This window comes from Chiloscyllium punctatum, chromosome 24 (genome assembly GCF_047496795.1).
Source record: "Chiloscyllium punctatum isolate Juve2018m chromosome 24, sChiPun1.3, whole genome shotgun sequence".
NCBI lineage: Eukaryota > Metazoa > Chordata > Chondrichthyes > Orectolobiformes > Hemiscylliidae > Chiloscyllium > Chiloscyllium punctatum.
In genome coordinates, this window is record NC_092762.1 from 89,337,320 (window position 1) to 89,362,274 (window position 24,955).

The window sequence follows — 24,955 nt, forward strand, 5'->3', positions numbered from 1 at the left end:
CAGGTCTCACTGAACCACCCCTCCTTTATCAATCTGTTGCCATTCAGATGATAATTTGATGTTTTGCTACTAAAGTGGATAACCCCACCCCACATTTATCCATGTCACACTTCATTACCACACATTTGCCCACTCTCTCAACTTGTTCAAATCACATTGATGCATCTGCGATCATCCGCACAGCTCACCTTGCCACGCAGCTTTGTGTTGTTTTTAAATGTGGAGATATTACATTAATTCACACATCTAAATCATTTATATTGCGATTAGCTAGGGTTCAAGCACTGATCTCTGTGGTATCTAATTAGTCACTCCCACTCAGAAAACGACTTGTTTATTCCTACACTTTGTTGACTTTCTGCCAACAATTTCTGTCTCCAAGCCAGAACACTACCCCCAATCCCATGCACGTTCAATTTTACATGGTAGGCTCTTATATATGCAAACAGACACTGAAAAACAAAAAAAAAGGTCTTATGCATAGAGGAGAAAAAAAAGAATGTTCAGGACACGAATCAATGGTACCAGCCCTCAGGATTTGACAGTGTGTTCCTTTTGTTTCTCAAATCATTCAGTTATCATTTTTTTCCCTCCTTCAGGTTGTTTAATTTTTTTAAACAAGAAACCAGAGAAACAATACAGTGTCCCATCTTGTCCATGCTGACCCAAAGACACCCAGATGCCCTATCCACCCCCATCTTCCTGCACAAGGCCCATAGCCCTGCAGCTTACAACACTTATGATGGAAAACCAGATACACTTTAAAAAAAAGGGTTTAAGGGTCTCTGCCTCCACCACCAACTCAGGTAGCAAATCCCAGACACCCACCACCCTCTAATCCTTCAGCCACTTAGCTTGAATCTATGACCTCTGGTTTATGAACTCTCTGCCAAGGAAAACATGTTCTCTATCCCTCAATTTTGTACACCTCAATGACATCCCTCAGCCTTCTCTGTTCCAAGGAAAACAACCCCAATCTCTCCGCGTAGCCAAATTTTTTCAGACTTGGCAACATTTTAGTAAATCTTCTCTGCATTCTCTACAGGAAGTAAGTCTTTCCTGTATTTCAGTGACCAGAAATGCACACAATATTCCAGTTGTGGCCTCACCAGCACCTTGTACAGTTTCATCATTATTTCCTACTTTTGTATTCTATAACACTGCCAATGAAGGAAGGCATTCCATATGCCTTCTTTACAACCTTATCCATCTGTACCGCTACCTTTAGGGACCTGTGCACTTGCACACTTAGAACTCTCACATCAACTACTCATCTCCATATATTCCTGTTTATTGTGTATTCCTTTTTACTGTTTGGCCTCCATAAACACAAAATATCACATTTCTCAGAGTTGAACTCCATCTGCCACTTATCTGTTCACTCCACTATTCCATCTATATCTTTAACTCATCCATGCCTTTCTAAGTGACAGTTTATTTGATTGGTCAGGACTAATTCTAACGATTTGCCAACACCAAATTAAGACTAATTGGCCTATAATTGTTTGGTATTTCCTTTGTATCCTTTTTAAACGATTACATTTCTCTCGTCTCTGGCACCTTATCTGTGTCTAGTGAAGATTGAAAATAATCCTCAGAGCACCTGCTATTTCCACCTCCTTCAGCACCCAAGGAATAATTCATCCTGATCTGGCAATTTATCAGCTTTCAAGGTTTCTGGCTCCTCTAAACCTTCCTCTCTCATTATGATACTTTGTCCAACATTTCACACTGCTCTTCTTGGATTGCTATATCCACACTATCCTTACCCTTTGTGAATATGGAGACAAAGAACTCATTTAAAATTCTTTCTATATCCTCTGCATCTTCACACAAGTTCCGTTCTTCATCTGTGATGGGTCCCACTTTTTATTTAATTATCCTTTTGGTCTTTATATATAGTACTGGTAAAGCATCTTTGGGTTTTCCTTTGAGCTTTGACAAAGGGTCAGTTAGACTTGAAACGTCAGCTCTTTTCTCTCCTTACAGATGTTGCCAGACCTGCTGAGATTTTCCAGCATTTTCTGTTTTGGTTTCAGATTCCAGCATCAGCAGTAATTTGCTTTTATTGGGTTTTCCTCGACATTGCTTGATAATATTTTGTCATACGCTCTTTCATTTCCTTATTGCCACTTGATCCCTGTACTTTCTGTACTCCTCTAGGCTATCTGTAGTACTGAGTTCTTTTTTAAAATTAAGATTAGATTCCCTACAGTGTGGAAACAGGCCCTTCGGCCCCCAACCAGTCCACACCAATCCTCCGAAGGGTAACCCACCCAGATCTATCTCCCTCTGACTAATGCACCTAACACTATGGGCAATTTAGCATGGACAATTCACATGACCTGCACATCTTTGGATTGAGAGGGGAAACTGGAGCACCCGGAGGAAACCCACGCAGACACACGGAGAATGTGCAAAGTAGTTGATTAAGGAGCGGTGCTCTGAAAGCTAATGGTTCCAAATCAACAAAGAAAATTTACAGTCAAGGAACAGGTCCTTCGGCCCTCCAAGCCTGTCCTGCTCAAAATCCGCTGTCTTAAACCTATCGCCCAATTCCTAAGCATCTGTATCCCTCTGCTCCCCACCTACTCCTGCATCTGTCCAGATGCACCTTAAATGAATCTCTTGTGCCTGCCTCTACTGGCAACGCGTCCCAGGTACCTACCACTCTCTGTGTAAAGTACTTGCCACGTGCATCCCCCTTAAACCTTTCTCCTCTTACCTTGAAAGCATGACCTCTCGTTATTGAATCCTTCACCCTGGGAAAAAGCTTATCTCTATCTACACTGTCAACACTTCTTTTGTGTTGTATCAAGACACTGTTCAAAAGAGCCACAACACACTGCAGCACACCAGAACTGCAAAAAGAGGAAGAACACCTCTACATTGTATTCGCCAAAAACGGATACCCGCGCAATTTAATCAACAGATGCCTAAGGGAAAGACAACGGAACGAGGACATGCCACAACCCAAAGGACTAGCCACACTACCATACATCCAAAAAATTTCTGAACTGACAGCCAGACTACTGCGACCACTAGGACTCATAACAGCACACAAACCAACAGCTACTCTCAGACAACAACTCACCAGAACGAAGGACCTGATACCCAGCATGAGCAAAACCAATGTAGTGTACAAAATCCCATGCAAGGACCGCACAAAACACTATATAGGACAAACAGGAAGACAGCTAACGATCCGTATACACGAACACCAACTAGCCATGAAATGACATGACCAGCTATCCTTAGTAGCCACACATGCAGATGACAAGCAACATGAGCTCGACTGGGACAACACTACTATTATAGGAGAAGCCAAACAGAGAACAGCCAGGGAATTCCTAGAGGCATGGCACTCATCCACAGATTCAATCAAGAAGCACATCAACCTGGACTCAATATACCGACCACTGCAACGGACAGCTGGAACTGACAGCTGGAACTGACAACTGGAAGCGGCAGAGACAAACCACTATAAATGCCGGAGAAAACATCACAGAAGTGCTTCACAGGAGGCTTCCAAGCACTGAGGATGTCACCTAGACAGGGGACGAAACGTCTGCAACACAAATTCCCAGCTCGGCGAACAGAACCACAACAACGAGCACCCAAGCTACAAATCTTCACACAAACTTTGAATATCATTAGCTTTCTTCTTTTGTTTAATCATACCCTCTGTGCATTAGAACATTAGGGTGGTTCACAAATTATAATGTCTTTGACTTATTTGGTAAAACTAACAGTTTATGACTAGTGGATTTTTTGTTTAAAGCTTTGGAATTGGGGGGCTGGTGGTGGTGCAATGTGGAACGTGCAAGAGACAGTACACTACCTCCCCTTTCAGTGGTCTTAAGGCTTCTCACTGTACTGTTCACACCCACTGACTGCTCAGCTACTCAGGAACCACTTTGAGAATCATGAGGCTGATGCCTTGTGGTATCCGTAACAAATTACAATTCCATAACCCAATCAATCAGCAACCCGCTGTCAACCAAATCTCAATTTGTGTACACATTCCGAAACTGTGCTGACTCTTCTTGGGTTTTCCCCCATTACTTGCAAAGCAATTGTATAAATACGATCCCAAAATGGGTTTTACTTTTTAAAGGTACAATGATGCTTCTCTCGGTCCTTTGTTGCAAAAGTCCATTTCCTGTTCACTTCACAATAAAAAAAATAAAAAATATAAAACATATAGTGCTTACACAGCAGCCTCTCCATCTCGTAAAAAACCTCAATATTCTAATATAAATACACCTTCTGGCAGCAATTGTCATTAAGGTAGATCACACTTTAGTAAAAATCAGTCCCTCTCTGAAGTATCACTTTTATTCTTGGGCTACCTTTGCATTACAGTGCCAAATCTAAACAAGTTATGATTACTGCCACTGATATTCTGAGATACCTTTTCTAGCTTCTATATATTAACTTGATCCACAAGTAGCTTTTCACTTGTTGTATTTGTTCTTTACTGGCTTAAATAGTTAGACTGAATATATTTTATGAACTCTGTGCCTTCTATAACTGTTGCTCTAATTTTATCTCAGTTAATGTTCGAATAATTGAAATCTCCTATAATTAGTTTCCTACTGTTTAGATGTCCCAGCAATTTTCCCACATATTCGCTCATCCATCCCCCTATCTGTTAACAGTCTGTAGTATTCTCCCACCAGTGTGACTGCTCCTTTTCCCACTCTCAGTTCAACCAACATGACCTCATCGATGACTGAGTGCATTTTTCCTTGTCTCAGCTGTTTATTTACTTGAAACTTTGCACTTGTAGAAGAATTGAGGAGGAGGGGGCTCAGGTTTAATGTGGTTTTAAAAGGTAATAAATGCAATGTCAAAGAAAAGTTTTTGATGTAACCAGTGGGTCGGGTCCAGGAAAGACATACCAGCAAATAGATAGGCAAGATCATGGTGAACTTCAATATGCAGGTGGACTGGGTGAATAATGCTGCCAGTGGATCCAAAGAAAGGGAATTCATAGAATGCTTACAGGATGACTTTTTGGAACAGCTTGTGAAGGGGACCACAAGGGAGCAGGCTATTCAGAGTCAGGCTTTATAAAAGATCTTAAAGGAACACTTAGGAGGCAGCGATCATAATATGGTAGAGTTCAGTCTGCAGTTTGAATGAGAAAAGGCAAAATCGGATGCAATGATGTTTTAGTTAAATAAAGGTAATTACAGGGGCGTGAGAGAGGAACTGATGAAAATCGACCGGAAGCAGAGCCTAGTGGGGAAAACAGTAGAGCAACAATGGCAGGAGTTTCTGGGTGTAATCGAGGACACAGTATAGAACTTCATCCCAAAGTAAAGAAAGATTATCCAGGGAGGAGTTAGACAGCCATGGCTGACAAAGGAAATCAGGAAATGTATCAAAGAAAAAGATACAGCCTATTAAAGTGGCCAAGAGCACTGAGAAATCAGAAGATTGGGAAGACTACAAAAACAAACAGAAGATAACAAAGAGAGAAATAAGGAAGGATCAAATATGAAGGTAAGTTAGCCAGTACTATTAGAAATGATAGCAAAAGTTTCTTTCAATACATAAGAAACAAATGAGAGGCAAAAGTAGAAATTGGGCCGCTCCAAATGGATGCTGGAAGGCTAATGATAGGAGATAAGGAAATAGCTATAGAACTTAACAATTACTTTGTCTCAGTCTTCACAATGGAAGACATGAGTAATCTCCCAACAATTAAGGAGAGTCAAGGGGCAGAGTTGAGTATGGTAGCCATTACAAAAGAGAAAGTGCTAGAAAAGCTAAAAGGTAAAAAAAAATTGATAAATATCCTGGCCCACCTCTGAGGTAGGTGGCTGAGGAAATAACAGAGGCACAGTCTATGATCTTTCAAAAATCACTTGAGTCAGGGCAAGTCAGAGATGAATAGAAAATCACTGTTGTAAACCTCTAGTTCAAGAAAGGATCAAGACAAAAGATGGAAAATTACAGGTCAATTAGCCTAACCTCCGTTGTAGTTACGATTCTAGAATCCATCGTTAGGGATGAAATTTCTAAATTTGTGCAAGTGCAGGGTCGGATTAGAACAAGTTAGCATGGATTTAGTAAGGGGAGGTCGTGTCTAAAAAACCTGTTAGAATTCTTTGAAGAGGTAACAAGTAGATTAGACCCAGGGAAACCCAGTGGATTTTCCTAGACTTCCAAAAGGCCTTTGATAAGGCGCCTCACGGGAGGCTGCTGAGTAAGGCCCATGGTGTTTGAGGTGAGCTATTGGCATGGATTAAGATTGGTTGTCTGACAGAAGGCACAGAGTTGGGATAAAAGATTCTTTTTCAGAATGGCAGCTGATGACAAGTGGGGTCCCGCAGGGTTCAGTGTTGGGGCCGCAGCTGTTCACTTTATATATTAATGATCTGGATGAAGGGATTGGGGGCATTCTGGCGAAGTTTGCCGATGATACGAAGTTAGGCAGACTTGCAGGTAGTATTGAGGTGGTGGGGAGGCTGCAGAAAGATTCCTGAAGCAGGGCTGATGCCCGAAACGTTGATTCTCCTGCTCCTTGGATGCTACCTGACCTGCTGCGCTTTTCCAGCAACACATTTTCAGCTCTGATCTCCAGCATCTGCAGTCCTCACTTTCTCCTTGCAGAAAGATTTAGACAGTTTAGGAGAGTGTCCAGGAAATGGCTAATGATATTCAATCTGAGGTCTTGCACTTTGGAAAAAAAGAATACAGGCAAGGACTATTTTTTTAAACTGTGAGAAAATTCATAAAGCTAAAGTACAAAGGGATTTGGGAGTGGTAGTCTAGGATTCTGTAAAGGTTGATTCGCAGGTTGAGTCCATGATTAAGAAAGCAAATGCAATGTTATAATTTATCTCAAGAAGGTTGAAATATAAAAGCAGTGATGTGCTTTTGAGACTTCATAAAGCTCTAGTTAGGCCCCATTTAGAATTTTAGGTCCCACACCTCAGGAAGGACATACTGGCACTGGACCGTGTCCAGTGGAGATTCACACGTATGATCCCTGGAATGGTAGGCCTAATGTATGATGAAGAGCTGAAGATCCTGGGACTGTATTCTTCAGAGTTTAGAAAGTTGAGGGGAGAGCTAATAGAAATTTACAAGATAATGCATGGCTTAGAAAGGGCGGACACTGGGAGATTGTTCCCGTTAGACAGGGAGACTAGGACTCGTGGGCATAGCCTTAAAATTAGAAGGGGTCAATTTAGAACGGAAATGAGGAGACATTTCTTCAGCCAGACAGTGGTGGGCCTGTGGAATTCATTGTCACGGAGCACAGTGGAGGCCAAGATGTTGGACGTCTTCAAGACAGAGATTGATAAATTCTTGATCTTGCAAGGAATTAAGGGCTATGGGGAGCATGCGGGTACGTGGAATTGAAACGCCCATCAGCCATGATTAAATAAGAACAAATAAAATTTACAGCCCAGGAACAGGCCCTTCGGCCCTCCAAGCCTGAGCTAATCCAAATCCACTGTCTAAACCTGTCACCCAATTCCTAAGCATCTTATACTCAATACCTATCCGATGAAGACAAGGATACCATATGCCTTCTTGACCACTCTATCCACCTGTGCAGCCACGTTCAGTCCACAATGGACCTGAACTCCCAGATCTCTGTGCTCATCAATGTTTCCCAAGGCTCTTCCGTTTACTGTATAATTCGCTCTGGAATTAGACTTCCCAAAATGCATCACTTCACATTTACCTGAACTCCATCTGCCACTTTTCAGCCCAACTCTCTAGTCTATCTATATTCTCCTGTATTCTTTGACAGTCCCCTATGCTTTCTGCTACTCCACCAATCTTCGTGTCATAAATGGCAGAGAGGACCCGATGCGCTGAATGGCCTTGCTTCCACTCCTCTGTCTTATGGTCTTACTGGTCTAGAATGCACCGCCTTGTAAGTTTGATAAAGGCAAGTTAAATTGAGAAATCCAAGAGAGCAGTGGATTGTTTAAACAGAAATAACTTAAGAGCTATATGGAAAGAGTGGGAGAATAGTCCTACCATGATTGCTCAAGCAGATAGACGGTCACCTCATCAATTGTCATTAACTGGCATTATGAACTCTCCATACCTTTCTCAAAAATAAAGACCCTATTTGAAAACTCTACAATCCAGTTATATTTAGCTGCTATGCCTGCCCTTCTTTAAGGTGTGTCTCAGTAACAGTCAGGATGTCATACTTTCCAGCTGCGCCCTCAGTTCATCAAGGTACAGTTACTCCCTGTAACAAAGTACACACATTAATTAATGGGCAGGGCAGCGCAGTGGCTCAGTGGTTAGAACACCTGCCTCACAGCAACAGGGACCCAGGTTCAATTCTACCCTCAGGCGACTGTGTGGAATCTGCACATTCTCATGTGTTTAGGTTTCCTCTTGCTGCTCCGGTTTCCTCTCAGCATCCAAAGATGTGCAGGTTAGGTGGACTGTCCATTTAAATTGCCTATAATGGCCAGGGATGTGCAGACTCGGTGCATTAGCCATGGAAAATGCAGGGTTACAGGAATGGGGGGGGGAAATTCAGTCTGGGTGGGATGCTCTTCGGAGTACACTTAGAGCGAATGGCCTGCTTCCACACTGTAGGGATTCTATGACTCAATGAACTACTCAGTCTTCGAAAGTGATCCAAAGAAGCTCAACCTAAGTGAGAAGAACAATTCAATTTCTGAATGGGTGCATAACAGCTTTCTATATTGTACCTTGATGTTACAATTTCCAATCTTAACTTTTACCATTACTTTTGCCTTTGGCAACTATTGTTTATGATTCTGCTTTGCCTTTTAATATCCCCTCCAGACACTAGCTACCCATTATCACTGTCCTCTGTCTTATACCATCATTCCTTTTGTCATTTAATTATTTCTGCTTTCCACCAATTATACGTCTTCTCTTTTGTTCTCCTGCACCACCCTTTCCTAGTTTTTGTACTTATTTAAAAGCTTATCTCCTCAAACTCTTTTCGGTTTTAACGAGGTGTCAAAATAAAACATTAACTTGCTTCTTTGTTCCACAGAGGTTGCCAGATGTGCTTAGTATTTCCAATATTTTCTGCCTTGATTCACTTGTTCTTTTACATAATCATTATTTGGAAGTTTTGATTCATTAAATATTGTGAATATATGAATTCCGGCTTTTTTAAATTCCCTCATCTCCACTAAAAAAAATCCTGTATTCAGGAAGTGGACCGCCAACCCTGCCCTTCTCAATGTTCCTTTAAATGTTTTGCTCCATTAAAGGCAGATTATAATGCAATCAAAAACGGGTGCCGTATCATGTACTGGTGCAACAATATTTTATACCAGTGAGTAGGTGTTATACTGAAGAACAGAAATCAGGAATGACAGTAGCAGGATGGCAGAGGTCGACATAGTGAGATGGCATGACTGGAACAGGGGAATCTTGCTCTCTCTCTATTGCTTCAGTAGTGTGTCTTAACTCCAAACAAGCCCAGATGGCTTCAATGTCCCATTCCATTTTTCTGCTGTTATTCTCAGAATGTGACCAGCAGAGCAGCAAATCACAGATAATAATTTGGCCCACTGTGCCTGCGTCATATTTGCAAAGTTCTTGCACCAACTGTGATTCTTGTTCCATGATTGCCTAATGAGTAGGTGAGATAAAAAGTATGAGGAAAGCTTTGCTCCAGTGGAATTGAGCACTACTCACCAGTCAGAATGATGTTGGGGATATTTCCGTGATTGGTGTAACTGAGCTGTGAGTCCTGCAGACTTCCATGGCTCCCCGTCAGCCCCATCATTGCTGCTTGTGAGTAGTTCAAAGTTGAGATTTGGCTGTACAAGCTATTGGTGCTGCTCGGGCTCTCAATCATATTGAATTGTTCAAGCTAAAATAAAGAATGTAACAGTTAGTATCTTGCCCAGGATCTATCCTCTGGGGGCAGCAGTCCCAATTTCCTGGGTGAGGGCACCCCCTATCCCTAAAACACGTGTGACTGAGAGAAAATGCAAACTATACATGATAATACCCCTTGTCCACCTTAAGCCCAGGTAACTAACCTCAGATCAATCCAGAATCAGTAAGAGTCTAACAGCAAAACACACCCATACATCATACCCTCCAGTTCAGTTGTAATTAATGACAACACTAAAATGAAAGATATAAATATCAAATACAAAACAAAACTGAAGGATTAAATACTGATGAAGGGAAAGACGTTGCTGAAGTTTTTAATCTTACACTCATCAAGATAGATGAAAATGTCAAATTACAAACAATCACAACAATAAGAGAAAAAGAAACATAGACTGATTGGCATGTTGACTATGGTTACTGAAACATTGCCAATGGAGAAAACAGTGGGGAATAACAGGCTCTCTAAGATCTCAGGTAATTAAAAAAAGGCACAGGACTTAACACATTCCTTCTATTTGCACAGAATGTGTTCTAGCATACAAGCATGTGTTGGTTCAAGGGTAAATGAGCCACACTGAGTAACTGTTAATTTGTTGTGAAGGAAACCATTAGTGCACTTGGTTCTTCATTACATGCTTCCCAATCGCAGAATCACATGTGGTGTAGATGTTTTGAGTTTTGCAAGCTTATGCTTACAGTCTGTGCTGTGCCTTCTGAATATGCTGTTTGATTTGATCAGAACATTTTTTGTTCTAAAGGCAGCACCATGTCAGTGGAAAATACCAGTCATGTCACACTAATAGCTGCACGACAACCAATTTGACATAATCAGTGAAGCTCGCAATGTAAAACAAATAGAAAATGCTGGAGACGTTCAGATCTATGAGCATTTGCAGACAGCAGAGTTAATTTGGTATGCATATGGAATAAGCTGCCAGCAGAAGTGGTTCAGGCAAGTACATTAACAATACTTAAAAGGCATTTGGACAAATTAATGGATAGAAAAGGATTAGAAGGATACAGGAAATGAGGTTGGTGTGGACGGACATTTTGGTCAGCATGGACCAGTTTGGGTCAAAGGACCTGTCTCCGTGCTATATGACTCTTTGTTTTGAGTCCAATGTGACGGCTCTGAAGGAGGGTCACGTCAGACTAGAAATGTTAACTTTCTCTCTACAATGCTGTCAGACCTGCTGAATTTCTCCATCATTGTTTTTTTTCTTATTTCCAGCATTTACAGGTTTTTGCTTTCATTTAAACTCATATGCCCATTCTCTCCACCACTGATGCTCCGTAGTGGTAGTGTGTACTATCTACAAGACGCACCACAGAAATTCACCAAAATCCTGAGATAGCTCCTTCTAAACCCATGATCACTTCCCAACTAGATGGAAAAGGACAGCAGATGCATGTGAACACCACCATGTGGTGGGCACTAAATACTCCCCTGCCCGCAAATGGTCATCCCACGACTTAATAAAAGGTTCGGAGTGGAGCTTATTTATACTTGCTATTTCACACGCCAGACATCACATTCTTCAAATAAATGGAATACACTCAAACCTAGAATTATCTTTAATTACTATAAGTTATTGCTTCCACTGCTTTCTTCAATCTGCACCCGATTCTTCTTTAATATAAATTGCTGAGATTCTGGATGTAGATTTGATCACTGAGCTGGAAGGTTTGCTTTCAGATGTTTTGTCACCATTCTAGGAAACATCGTCAATGAACCTCTGGTGAAGCACTAGTGTTAATGACCCACTTTCTATTTATGTGTTTAGGTTTCCTTAGGTTGGTGATGTCATTTCCTGTTCTTTTCCTCAGAATGCAGTAAATGGGGGTCCAAGCTATTGTTTGTTGATAGCATTCTGGTTGGAATGCCTTGCTTCTAAGAATTTTCGTGCATGTCTCCGTTTGACTTGTCCTAGGATGGATGTATTGTCCCAAAGTGGTGTCCTTCCTCATCTGTATGTAAGGATACTAGTGAGTGGACAGTGTCTTTTTGTGGCTAGTTGATGTTCATGTATCCTGGAGGCTAGTTTTCTGCCTGTTTGTCCAATGTAGTGTTTGTTATAGTTCTTGCAAGGTATTTTGTAAATGACATTAATTTTGCTTGGAATCTGTATGAGGGTCTTTCAAGTTCATTAGCTGCTGTTTTAGTGTACAAAGTTAAAAAATCACACAACACCAGGTTTTAGTGCGTTGGAGGATTTGTGGACTACCATGATGTCAAGAGATCTGAGTAGTATGGCAGGAGAAAGTGAGGACTGCAGATGCTGGAGATCAGAGCTGAAAAATGTGTTGCTGGAAAAGCGCAGCAGGTCAGGCAGCATCCAAGTAGTGTGGCAGTCATTTCCGAGATGTCTTTGATGTAGGGGAATGCTGCTAGGGTTTCTGGACACGTTTTGTCTGCTTGTTTGGGTTTGTTGCTGAGAAATCGGCAGACTGTGTTCATTGGGTGCCCATTCTTTTTGAATACGTTGTATAGGTGATTTTCCTCTGTCCTCTGTTCTGCAGTGTGCGTTAACTCGTTGAAATAATGTTCTAATGCAGCTTTGTTTGTGGGTGCTGGGATGATTGCTTCTGTAATTCATTATTTGGTACATGTATTGTTTTCCTGTAGACACTGTTTTGAAGTTCCCCATTGGCTGTTCGCTCTACTGTGACATCTAGGAATGGCAGTTTGTTGTTGTTTTCCTCCTCTTTAGTGAATTTTATGCCAGTAAGGGTATTATTGATGGTCTTGAAGGTTTCCTCTAATTTGTTTTGCTTAGTGAAAACAAAGGTGTCATGCATGTAAAAAAGCAAAGTGGTTGGTGGAGTTGTTTGTTAGAGCTTCTGCATTACTGCCTCTACTAAGAACCCTGATATTGGAGATGCCATGGGTGTTTCGTTGGTTTGTCTGTAGGTTTTGTTATTAAAAGTGAAGTGGGTGGTAAGGCATAAATCCACTAGCTTGACAATGTTGTCCTTGCTGATGAAGTAGGTGGTGTTTGGTGTATATGTCTTTCGCACTAGTATACTTACATACAAATGAGGGAGGACACCATTTCGACTGGGACAACACATCCATCCTAGGACAAGACAAACAGAGACATGCACGAGAATTCCTAGAAGCATGGCATTCCAACCAGAACTCCATCAATAAACACACTGACTTGGACCCGATTTACCACCCTCTGAGAAAAACAGCAAATGACATCCCCAACGCAAGGAATCCTAAACACACATAGAAAGTGGGTCACTAACACCAGCACTTCACCAGAGGCTCACTGAAGACGTTACCTAGAATGGTGATTAAACGTATGAAAACGAACCTTCGAGCTCAGCAAGCAAACCTACATCCAGAATCGCAACCTAAGCTGCAAATCTTAAAATTGTTAATTGTTTTGAAATTTGGCATTCTTGCAATTATCCTGATGAGTGGAAGAGGAAGAGCTTTGCCAACATGCTTCTCCTTTCAGTGATATTCAAATTAAAGGATAAAGCTAGAAAACAGAAGTTTCAAGCAATGAATCAATTTAATTTCATTTGTGTTATGTGGGGGTTGCTGGCTGAACCAGCATTTATTGTCCATTCCTACCTGCCCTTGAGAAAATGGTGGTGAGCTGCCTTCTTAAACTGCTACAGACCACCTGCTGTGGGTTGACCCACAATGCTGATAGACAAGGAGTTTCCAGGATTTCAACCCAGCAACACTGAAGGAATGGCAATATATTTTCAAGTCTGGATGGCGAGTGGCTTGAAGGGAACTTGCAGTGGGTGGTGTTTCCACATATCTGCTGCCCTCAACCTTCTAGATGGACGAGGCTAAAGTACATTGCCAGCATTATTCTGATAAAACCTGAAGTTATCTTGGGGCAGTGACTGGAAAGAAATTCTGCGATTTTCATATTAATTAAGAGGAATCTGCACCACTGTTTGAGACTTAATAGCCATCTACGTTTGTTCAATACATTTGTATAAGTTGTATGATCAGATGATCTTTTACTTATAAATTCCACGTTCGATGTATTATCTCTCACTAGCTGCCTGAGGAAGGAGTGGGGGCTCTGAAAGCTTGCAGTTTCAAATAAAGCTTTTTGGACGATAATGCAGAGTTGTGAGATTTTTGACTTTGTCCAACATCAGCAACTCTACATCCATTAACCATGAACATCTTCCTCTGTGCCAGGTACTACTCCAACCAGTGGAGAGTTTGCCCTTGATACCCACTTATTCCAGTTTTGTTCAGGCTCCTTGACATAAAGGGCTGTCACACTCAGTTCATCTGCGGAGTTCAGCTGCTTTGTCCATGTTTGAAACAAGGCTGTAAAGAGGACACCAGCTGAGTAGCCCTGGTGGAAAACAAACTGAGCGTCATTGAGCAGATGCTGCTTGCTAGCACTGTTGATGACACCGTCCACTGCTTTATTGATCAAAAGTACACTGTTGGGGACAGTAATTGGCTGGGTCGAATTTGTCCTGTTTTTTGACATATGTGGACAATTTCCCACTGTCAGGTGGTTGTCAACGTTGTTACTGTACTGGAAGAGCTGGCTTGGGGCTTGACAAGTTCTGGAGCACAAGTCTTCAGTATTATTGCCGAAATATTGTCAGGGCCCATAACCTTTGCAGCCTCCAACTATTCTTGATATCACATGGATTGAATAGAATTGGCTGAAGACTGGTATCTGTGAAGCTGGGACCATTCCAGGAGACAGAAGTGAATCAGCCACTCAGCACTTCTGGAAGATTACTGCAAATGCTTCAGCCTCATATTTTGCATTAATTTGCTGGGCTCTTCCTTCATTGAGAATGGGGATATTTGTGGAGCCACCTCCTCCAGTGAGTTGTTTAATTGTTCACCACCATTCACAACTGGATGTGGCAGGACTGCAGAGTTTAGAAATGATCCTTTGGTTGTGGGATGGCTTAACTCCGTCTATCACTTGCTGCTTCGGCTGTTTCAAATGCAAGTAGCCCTTTTTGGAATCTTCACCAGGTTGACGCCACATGTTCAGATATGTCTGGTGCTACTCTTGACATGCCCTCACAAGGTTGTTGCCAGGTGATCCACCTGATTTCATTTCTTTTAGACTTTGTAGCAATTAATACAACTCAATGTCTTGTTAGGCTATTTCAGAGGACAAATTAGAATCAAAAACATTGCTGTGGTCTGGAGTCACATGTAGGCCAGATCAAGCGAGGATGGCAGATTTCCTTCCCCGAAGGACATTAGTGAACTACATGGAATTTTCCAACAATCGACAATGCTTTCATGATCAGTGGATTCTTAATTCCAGATATTTTCTTACTTAATTCAAATTTTACCATCTGCTGTGGCGGAATTCAAACCTGGGTCCCCAGAATATTAGCTGAGTTTCTAGATTATTAGTCTAGTGATAATACCAGTAGGTGATCACCTCCCCAGTTTCTAAAACTTTGCAACTGACAAGTCCTTCACCTAACCTGCCCATGGTGACAAGGAACTGGTGTAGGTCCTTACCTGATGAGACAGGGAGTTGGCCTGTCTGTTTGTAAGCTGCTGATCATAATAATCTCCAAAGACACTGCCAAGTATGGATGTCTGTCAAAAAGAGGGCAGAGTGTTTATCGCTTACAGATAGGACATTTAGTGTACATTAGTTTTCCTGCAACTGGCACACACCATGTACACACACACTTTAGTTTCTTCTGAGACTGCTTAATTTAATTGTCTAAAATGTAATCTGTGGGCAAGAAGCACTATAAAGGAGACTCAGAACTCTTCTGCACAACAACTAGTGTTGTGTGCTTGGCAGACCAAGCCAATCTAACCTACAGCCAGTTTCAGATCTCATCCACAATGTAGAGAACAGTTCTTCGAGGTGTTCTGTAGATATTCATTTCTGCCCCACTCCCTGTACGTTGAAAATACTGGATTGAATAGAAACAGGAAAACAAGTGTGATGGGAACTAGACCTTCATGTGAGGGTAAATGCCAACATGGATGAGACAAGGAAAGACCTAATTCCATATTTTAACTTGTATGTATTTCTGCAATGCTGCATCAGAAGCTCCTATTCACTTTCACTTCTTCCTGCCTACGTCTGTCCTCCCCTCCTCCCTGTCCAGCAAAAAGAATCACAGCAGAGTAATCCAGTCAGCAGAAGTTTCACAGTTTATTCAATTAACATTAAAAGTTTAGAAACAAAAAAAAACTGCAGATGCTGCAATCCAAAGTAGAAAAACAGGAGGCTGGAAGAACACAGCAAGCCAGGCAGCATCAGGAGGTGGAGAAGTCAATGTGTCGGGTATTAACCCTTCTTACTGTATACTTCCAACATTAAAAGTTTATTGCTTAGTGCTGATCTAATTTCTCACTCAACCCAAAACGTTAACTCTGATTTCTCTCTACAGGTGCAGCCATACCTGCTGAGCTTTTCCAGCAATTTTTATTTTTGAAAGATTTCGCTTAGTATACTGCTTCCAGGTCATTGGATGCCGTAACATATTGAGAAAGTAATTAGCAAATGTTGTAATTTAAGAATACGACAGCATCCATAGCTCTTTCGATTTTTATGTAAGAGCAAGCTTCTTATTCTTTAAAAGATTTGTGGAATCAACAAACATATTTAAGAATGCACGAAAATAACATATAAGAGTTTTCATTAATTGCAAAGGGATTAGTTGTAATTTAGTAATAAGAAATTCACCAATGTCAGCATGGTTTCATGAACAGCAAGGTGTGCTTGACAAAGTTGGAGTTCTCTGAGGATGTAACTTGCAAGATGGATAAGGGAGAAATGGTGAATGTGTATATCTAGACTTCCAGAAGGCATTTGACAAGGTGCTGCATAAAAGACTGATCCAGAAAGTTAGATACCACAGGTTAATGGTAGAGTATGAGCTTGGACAGAGGATGGTTGACTGACAGAAAGTGGAGGGTCCAGATAAATGGGCTCTTCTATGGATGGCAAACTGTAACTAGTGGAGTGCTGCAGGGTTCAGTTCTCTGATCTCAACTGTAACACAATATAAATGATCTGCAAGCAGTGACAGAGTGTAACACAGCAAATTTCATGGATGATATTAAAATAAAAAGGGAAAGCAGGATGCAATAAGGAGATAAAGAATTTGCAGATGGATATTGATAGGCTGGGAGAATTGGCCAGAATCTGGCAGATGGAGTTTCATGTAGTGAAGTGTGAGGTTATCCCTTTGGCTGGAAATTTAAGAGGGCACATTATTATTTAAATGGGGAACAGATTTAAAGTGCATCAGAGGGACCTGGGTGTCTTTGTACATGAATCACAGAAAGTGGGCATGCAGGTGCAGCACACAAGGCAGGCAAATGAAATCCTGGCAGTTATTAGAAAAGGACTGGATTATAAAAGTGAAGAAGGAGAAAGTGAGGACTGCAGATGCTGGAGATCAGAGCTGAAAAATGTGTTGCTGGAAAAGCGCAGCAGGTCAGGCAGCATCCAAGGAACAGGAGAATTGACGTTTCAGGCATAAGCCCTTATTCCCGAAGAAGGGCTTATGCCCGAAACGTCGAGTCTCCTGTTCCTTGGATGCTGCCTGACCTGCTGCGCTTTTCCAGCAACACATTTTCAGCTATAAAAGTGAAGAAGTGTTGTTACAATTATATAAGGCATCAGTGAGACAAAACTAGGAGTAGTGTGTCCGGTTTTGGTCTCCTTACTTTAAGAAGGATGTAGTGGCACTGGAAACAGTTCAGGAAGTTCAGCAGGTCTGAAAGGGTTGTCATACGAGGAGCGGTTAAATAGCTTGGGCTGGTACTCGCTGGAGTTCAGAAGAAGGGGGGTATCTGCCTAAGCTAAATAAAATGGCAGAGAGGACAAGAGGTCATAGATATAGAGAGAGAGGAGGTAGTTTCAAAACTGAGAAGAGGAGAAACTACTTCACTCAGAGGGTTGTGAATCTGAGGAACACTCTGTCCCAAGTGGAGTGGAGGCAGAATCAATCAAAAGAGTCAAGGAAGAAATAGATATGCTGCTGATGAAAAGTAGGATAAAGGGCTGAAGGGAACAGGCAGGAGAATGGAGTTCAGACCAGGGTAAGATCATGATCATGTTAAATGGCAGAGCAGGCTCAAAGAACTGAATTGCCTACTCCCACACCTAATTTTTATGATCCTAAATAATAAAAAATAATGCCAGCAGTACCAACAGGAAGGAAATTGGGGAAGAAGCCACACGGCTGCTAAACACAAAGGAAAGCTGCAGGCTAGAGGGTGAAGGCCAGAGAACAGAGGCAGACACAAAGAGAAAGTAGAGAATCAGGAAATAGAGAATTGCTATGAGGAGAGGAAACAAATCGTTTGCAGGAAAAAGCCAGTTTTTCAGTTACTGGAATTCTTTGAAGCAGTTGTGTATGATGTAGAAGAGAAGTTCGCACATAGTGTCTTTTGATTTTGAGAAAGCATTTAATAAGATGGCACAAAAATGATAACAGAAAATGAAATAAACTCATAATTGAAGTGTTCCAATGGACTGGAGGGCAGCTAATGTAACTCCACTCTTTAAAAAAGGAGAGAGAGAGAGAGAGAGAGAGAGAAAATGGGGAATTACTGAACGGTTAGCCTGAAATTGGTGTGGGGAAAATGTTGGAGTCAATTCTTAAGGATGTAATAATTGAGTATTTGGAAAGTGGTGACAGAATTTCACTAAAGAGAATTTGTGCTTGACAAATCTTTTGGAATTTTTTGAGGATGTGACTAGTAGACAAGGATGAATCAGAAGATGTTATATATGTGGACTTTCAAAAGGCTTTTGACAAGGTTCCACACAGTAGATGAGTAAAGAAAATTAAAGCTCATGGTATCAGAGGTAATGTATTGACATGGATAGAAAACTGGTTGGAAGATAGGAAGCAGAGAGTTGAAATAGACAGGTTCTTCTCAGGGTGGCAGGCATTGTCAAATAGGGTGCCCCAAGGTTCAGTGCTGGGATCTCAGCTGTTCACGATATGCATTAACGATTTGGAGTAAGGAACTGAATGCAATATTTCCAAATTTGCAGACTGGGTGGCAGCGTGTGCCGTGAGGAGGCTGCAGGATGACTTGGACAGATCGGCTGAGTAGGCAAATATTTGGCAAATGCAATATGATGTGGATAAATGGGAGGTTATCGATTTTGGTTGCAAAAACAGGAAGGTGGATTATTGCCTGAATGGTGGCAGTTTAGGAAAAGGTGAGGTGCAATGGCACCTGGGTGCCATGGCGAAACTGGCTCTGAAGTTCAAAGTTTGTGTGAAGATTTGTAGCTCGGGTGCTCATTGTTGTGGTTCTGTTCGCTGAGCTGGGAATTTGTGTTGCAGACGTTTCGTCCCCTGTCTAGGTGACATCCTCAGTGCTTGGGAGCATCCTGTGAAGCGCTTCTGTGATGTTTCCTCCGGCATTTATAGTGGTTTGTATCTGCTGCTTCTGGTTGTCAGTTCCAGCTGTCTGCTGCAGTGGCCGGTATATGGGGTCATATGAGGAAACATCAAAGAAGCGCTTCACAGGAGGCTCCCAAGCACTGAGGATGTCACCTAGACAGGGGATGAAATGTCTGCAACATAAATTCCCAGCCTGGCGAACACAACCACAACACAGGCTCTGAAGGTTGGCAGGCAGTGAGGAAAGCTAATGGTATGCTAGCTTTCATAGTGAGAGGATCAGAGTATCAGAGTAAGAATGTCTTGCTTCAGCTATACAGAGCCTTGGTGAGGCCACACTGAGTCCTGTGTGCAGTTTTGGTCTCCTAGTCTGAATAAGGACACTCTTGCCATTGAGGGAATCCAGTGAAGATTCCGGGATGACAGGACACTCACACGAGGAAAGACTGGAACGACAGAACTCGTATTCGCTGGAATTTAAAGAATGAGGGAGGAAATCACACGGAAACATAAAATCCAGATGGAACTGGACAGGAGAAGGTTCCTGATGTTGGGTAAGTCAAGAACTAGAATACACAATCTAAGAATAAGGGGATATTCAGTACGGAGATAAGGAAGAATGTCTTCGCTCAGAGTTGTGAACCTGTGGAAATCTCTCCCACAGGAAGCTGTTGGGGCCAGTTCCTCAGATATATTCAAGAGGAAGGTGGACATGGTCTTGCAGCTAAGGGGATCAACAGGTAGAGAGAGAATGTGGGAATGGGATATTGAGATTGCATGATCAACCATGAGTATACTAAATGGTGGGGAGGCTAAAATGGCCTACTCCTGCACCATTTTCTATGCTTTTATGTTAACATGGAGGAACAACATTCACATGGAAGCTGGAAAATTGTGCTAGCTGAGTTGGGAAAAGTAGTATTTTTTCCCATTCACAGTACATGGGCAACCCTGGCCATACTAGCATTTATTCCCCATCCCTATTAGCTCAGAGGGGAGTCAAGGGTCAACCACATTGTGTTGGGTCTGGAATTACAGGCAGGACAGACCAAGTAATGACAGCAGCTTTTTTTCCTGAAGGGCATTAGAGAACTTATGGGTTTTGTTTGGACAATCGACAACAATTTCATGGTCATCATTAAATTCTTAATAATTTTTACTGAATTCAAATTCCATCATCTGCAATGGAAGGATTCTAACCCTGGTCCCCAGAACATTAGCCTGGGGCTCTGAATTAAGCAATAATGCCAAGAGGCATCATGCTCCTTGTGAGTCTACATAACTGGGTCTTACTAATTTCCTGAATTTAACAAATGGAGTTCCACAAGATCTAGGTTGAGGCTTCAACTTTTTACAATTCTCAATGACTTAGAGTCATAGAGATGTATAGCACGGAAACAGACCCTTCAGTGCAACTCGTCCATGCTGACCCAGATATCCCAACCTAATCTAGTCTCATTTGCCAGAACTTAGCCCATATCCCTCCAAACCCTTCCTATTTATATATCCATCCAGATGCCTTTTAAATGTTGTAATTGTACCAGACTCCACCAATTCCTCCGGCAGCTCATTCCATACATGCACCACCCTCATTTATATCAGGGAAGCAAATCTGCAGATGGCAATATAGGCAGATAAATATATTGCGGAAGAGACAAAAGGGCATTGCTGACATATAACCTCATAGTAAAGCAATTTCATGGAAGAATGATTATATCATGGTAGAATCGCACATTAATGTGAGAAATCTGGGTCTGGAACTAGAGTTCAAATGAATGCAATTCCAAGACAATGAAGTTAGAGTTGGCAACAGTGGAATAGGAAAATAGGTTATAAAGTTAATATAGTAGAGAAGCAATGGCAGATATGTGAGGAGATAATTTATGACTTTCACCAACTAATATATTAAAAAAGAAAGACTGAGAAGGGTAAACCATTGATAGCTAAGGATGTTAAATTGTATTAAAGAAAAGGTTTGTGAAGATTATTGGTAGACCAGAAGATTGAGAATGTTCAAAAAAAGTATGAATGACAAAAGGAATAATAAAAAAATGGAGAAATTGGAAGTTGAGAGAAATCCAACAAGGAAATATCAGATCAGGCAGCAAATGCTTCTGCAAGCGCACAGAAAAGAAGACGTAATAATCCATCCAATAGATGACAAGACTGGGGAATTAATAAGGTAAAACCAGGAAATGTCAAGAGACAAAGGCAGTGTTTTCTCTAATTTTGTTCTTGTCTGCGTAGACCTCTGTTCTGTCCTTGTTACGGTTGGAGGGGTGGGGTCTGAGGGCGGAGGTGCGGGATGTGGATGAGATGCGTTGGAGGGCAGCTTTAACCACGTCGGAAGGGAAATTGCGGTCTCTAAAGAAGGGCGCCATCTGATGTGTTCTATGGTGGAACTGGTCCTCCTGGGAGCAGATACGGTGGAGGCGGAGAAATTGGGAATACGGGATGGCATTTTTGCAAGAGGTAGGGTGGGAAGAGGTGTAATCCAGGTAGCTGTGGGAGTCGGTGGGTTTGTAAAAAAATGTCAGTGTCAAGTCAGACGTCACTAATGGAGATGGAGAGGTCCAGGAAGGGGAGGGAGGTGTCAGAGATGGTCCAGGTGAATTTAAGGTCAGGGTGGAATGTGTTGGTGAAGTTGTTGAATTGCTCAACCTCCTCGTGGGAGCACGAGGTGGCGCCAATGCAGTCATCAATGTAGCGGAGGAAGAGGTGGGGAGTGGTGCCGGTATAATTACTGAAGATCAACTGCTCTACGTAGCCAACAAAGAGACACGCAACCTTAACAAGGACAGAACCGCCCTGGTGCTCACCTTCCACCCGACTAACCTTCGCATAAACCAAATTATCCGCCGACATTTCCGTCACCTCCAAACAGACCCCACCACCAGGGATATATTTCCCTCCCCACCCCTTTCCGCCTTCCGCAAAGACCGTTCCCTCCGCGACTACCTGGTCAGGTCCACGCCCCCCTACAACCCACCCTCCAATCCTGGCACTTTCCCCTGCCACCACAGGAACTGTAAAACCTGCACCCACACCTCCTCCCTGACCTCTATCCAAGGCCCTAAAGGAGCCTTCCACATCCAAAGTTTTACTTGCACATCCACTAATATCATTTATTGTATCCGTTGCTTCCGATGTGGTCTCCTCTACATTGGGGAGACTGGGCGCCTCCTAGCAGAGCGCTTTAGGGAACATCTCCGAGACACCCGCAACCAATCAACCACACCGCCCCGTGGCCCAACATTTCAACTCCCCCTCCCACTCTGCAGAGGACATGGAGGTCCTGGGCTTCCTTCACCGGCGCTCCCTCACCACCAGATGCCTGGAGGAAGAACGCCTCATCTTCCGCCTCGGAACACTTTAACCCCAGGGCATCAATGTGGACTTCAACAGCTTCCTCATTTCCCCTCCCCCCACCTCACCCTAGTTCTAAACTTCCAGCTTAGTAACTGTCCCCATAACTTGTCCGGACTTGTCCTACCTGCCTGTCTCCTTTTCCACCTATCCACTCCACCCTCTCCTCCCTGACCTATCACCTTCATCCCCTCCCCCCACTCACCCACTGTATTCTCTGCTACTTTCCCCCCACCCCCACCCTCCTCTAGCTTATCTCTCCATGCTTCAGGCTCACTGCCTTTATTCCTGATGAAGGGATTTTGCCCGAAACGTTGATTTCAAAGCTACTTGGATGCTGCCTGAACTGCTGTGCTCTTCCAGCACCACTAATCCAGAATCTGGTTTCCAGCATCTGCAGTTATTGTTTTTACCTTAGTGATGGTCTAACCTGAGGGTCACCATGCCTCAGGCGAGGTCAAGATTGAGAATGTGGGGCCTTCATGGAAATGGTAACAAAGACAGTGGACATGATGATTGTATTATTCTAAAATTCTTTAGGTTCTGGATAAGTGCCAGTGGATTGATTAAAAAAAAACCGTAAAGGTAACAGCTCTAATCATAAGAACATAAGAAGCAGGAGCAGGAGTAGGTCATCTGGCTGGTCCAGCCTGCTCCACCATTCAATAAGATTATGGCTGATCTTTTCGTGGACTCAGCTCCACTGACACGTGCGGTCACCATAACCCTTAACTCCTTTAGTGTTCAAAACTCTATCCATACAGTCATAGAGATATATAACACCAAAACAGACCCTTCAGTCCAACACGTTCACGCCAACCAGATATTCTAAATTAATCTAGTTCCATTTGCCAGCGTTTGGTCCATATCTCTCTCAACCTGCCTATTTATATACCCATCCAAATGCCTTTTCAATATTCTAGTCTCCACTGCTTCATCTGGCAACTCATTGCATACAGCCACCATCCTCTGCATGAAAAAGTTGCCCCTCAGGTCCCTTTTGAATCTTTCCCTTCTCAACTTAAACCTATACCCTCTAGGTTTGAATTCCACAGGCTCACCGGAGTAGAGTTAGGCCATTATGCCCATTGAGTTTGTTCTGCTATTCGCTTGCAGCTGATATATTTCTCAACCTCTTCTCTTGCCTTCTCCCTATAACTTTTGATCCCCTTACTAATCAAGAACCTACTTCTGACTTAAATACACTCAATGACTTAACCTCCAAAGCAGTTAGTTCCACAGATTTACCATCTTCCAGCTGAAGACCCACAAGGATCAGAGCAGGGGCTTCAATTATTTACAAGTTATATCGATGACTTGGATAAGGGACTCGACTGTATTGTAGCCCAATTTACTGATGATACAAAATTGGTGGGAAGGAAGTTAGGAAGAGGATATAAAGAGTTTGAAAAGCCATGAAGATGGACTAAGCATGTGGGCAAAGACTTTACAGAGTGAGTGCAATGGAAGAAAATATTTTGTTTTCCACTTTGGCAGAAAAGATTATTATTCATATAGAGAGGGGTGCAGAATGCTGCAGTGTAGAGGGATTTGATTATACTTGTGCACGAATTGCAAGTCGTCAGCACGCGTGGACAGCATTTAATCCAGAAGGTAAAAGGAATGGGGCCTTTACATTTTAATAAGAGTTGAGTTTGTGAAGTAATAAAATCTCGCTTCATCTGTACAGGGCATTAATGAGATTACACTGAGTATTTTGCATGGTTTGTTCTCCTTACTGAAAGGGGGATAAACTTACACTGGGAGCAATTCAGAGAGGATAGAACTTAAGAGCAACAGTAGACTATTCAAAAACTGCCAGATCATTCAACAGGACCACAGCTAATCTGGTTGTGGTCTCAACTCCATTTGCCCATCTCATCCCATAACTCTGGACTATCAAAACTCTGCCTTAGACAAATTCAAAGACCCAGCCTCTTCTGTCTTGTGGGGAAAAGAATTCCACATGCTAACAACTCTTAACCCCACAAGTTACAAGGAGGATGCAATGACACTAAAGAGGTGCGGAGTCGTCACCCAGGATGTTGTTTGGGCTAGTAGGTCCAAACAATGAGGATTGATTCGATAGGCTAGGGTTGATTTCCTTGGAACAGCAAAGGTTGAAAGGGGAAAAATCAGAGGTGTGTAAGATTATGAAAGGCATAGATTGGGTAGGAAGGCACTTTTTCCATCAGTAGAGGAGTTCATAATTAGGGGCATAGATTTAAGGTTAAAAAGTAACATGCTAAGATGACAGTTGAGGAAAAATATTCACATGCAATGGGAGTCAGGCACTCACTGTATGAAAAGATGATTGAGTCAGATACTTTTGGAACATTTAAGT

General features: G+C 42.3%; 1 protein-coding gene across 2 annotated transcripts in view; it reads right to left on the bottom strand.

Annotated features, from left to right (window-relative positions):
* The window catches only part of LOC140494840 (CREB-regulated transcription coactivator 1-like), a 145,864-nt gene that overhangs the window by 16,960 nt on the left and 103,949 nt on the right, over positions 1 to 24,955 (bottom strand). For both annotated transcript variants that reach the window (XM_072594511.1, XM_072594510.1), the window contains 2 exons: positions 15,371 to 15,451; positions 9,673 to 9,850 (listed from right to left, as the gene is read on the bottom strand). In XM_072594511.1, the coding sequence (XP_072450612.1) occupies positions 9,673 to 9,850; positions 15,371 to 15,451 (259 nt within the window). The remainder of the gene's footprint in view (positions 1 to 9,672; positions 9,851 to 15,370; positions 15,452 to 24,955) is intronic.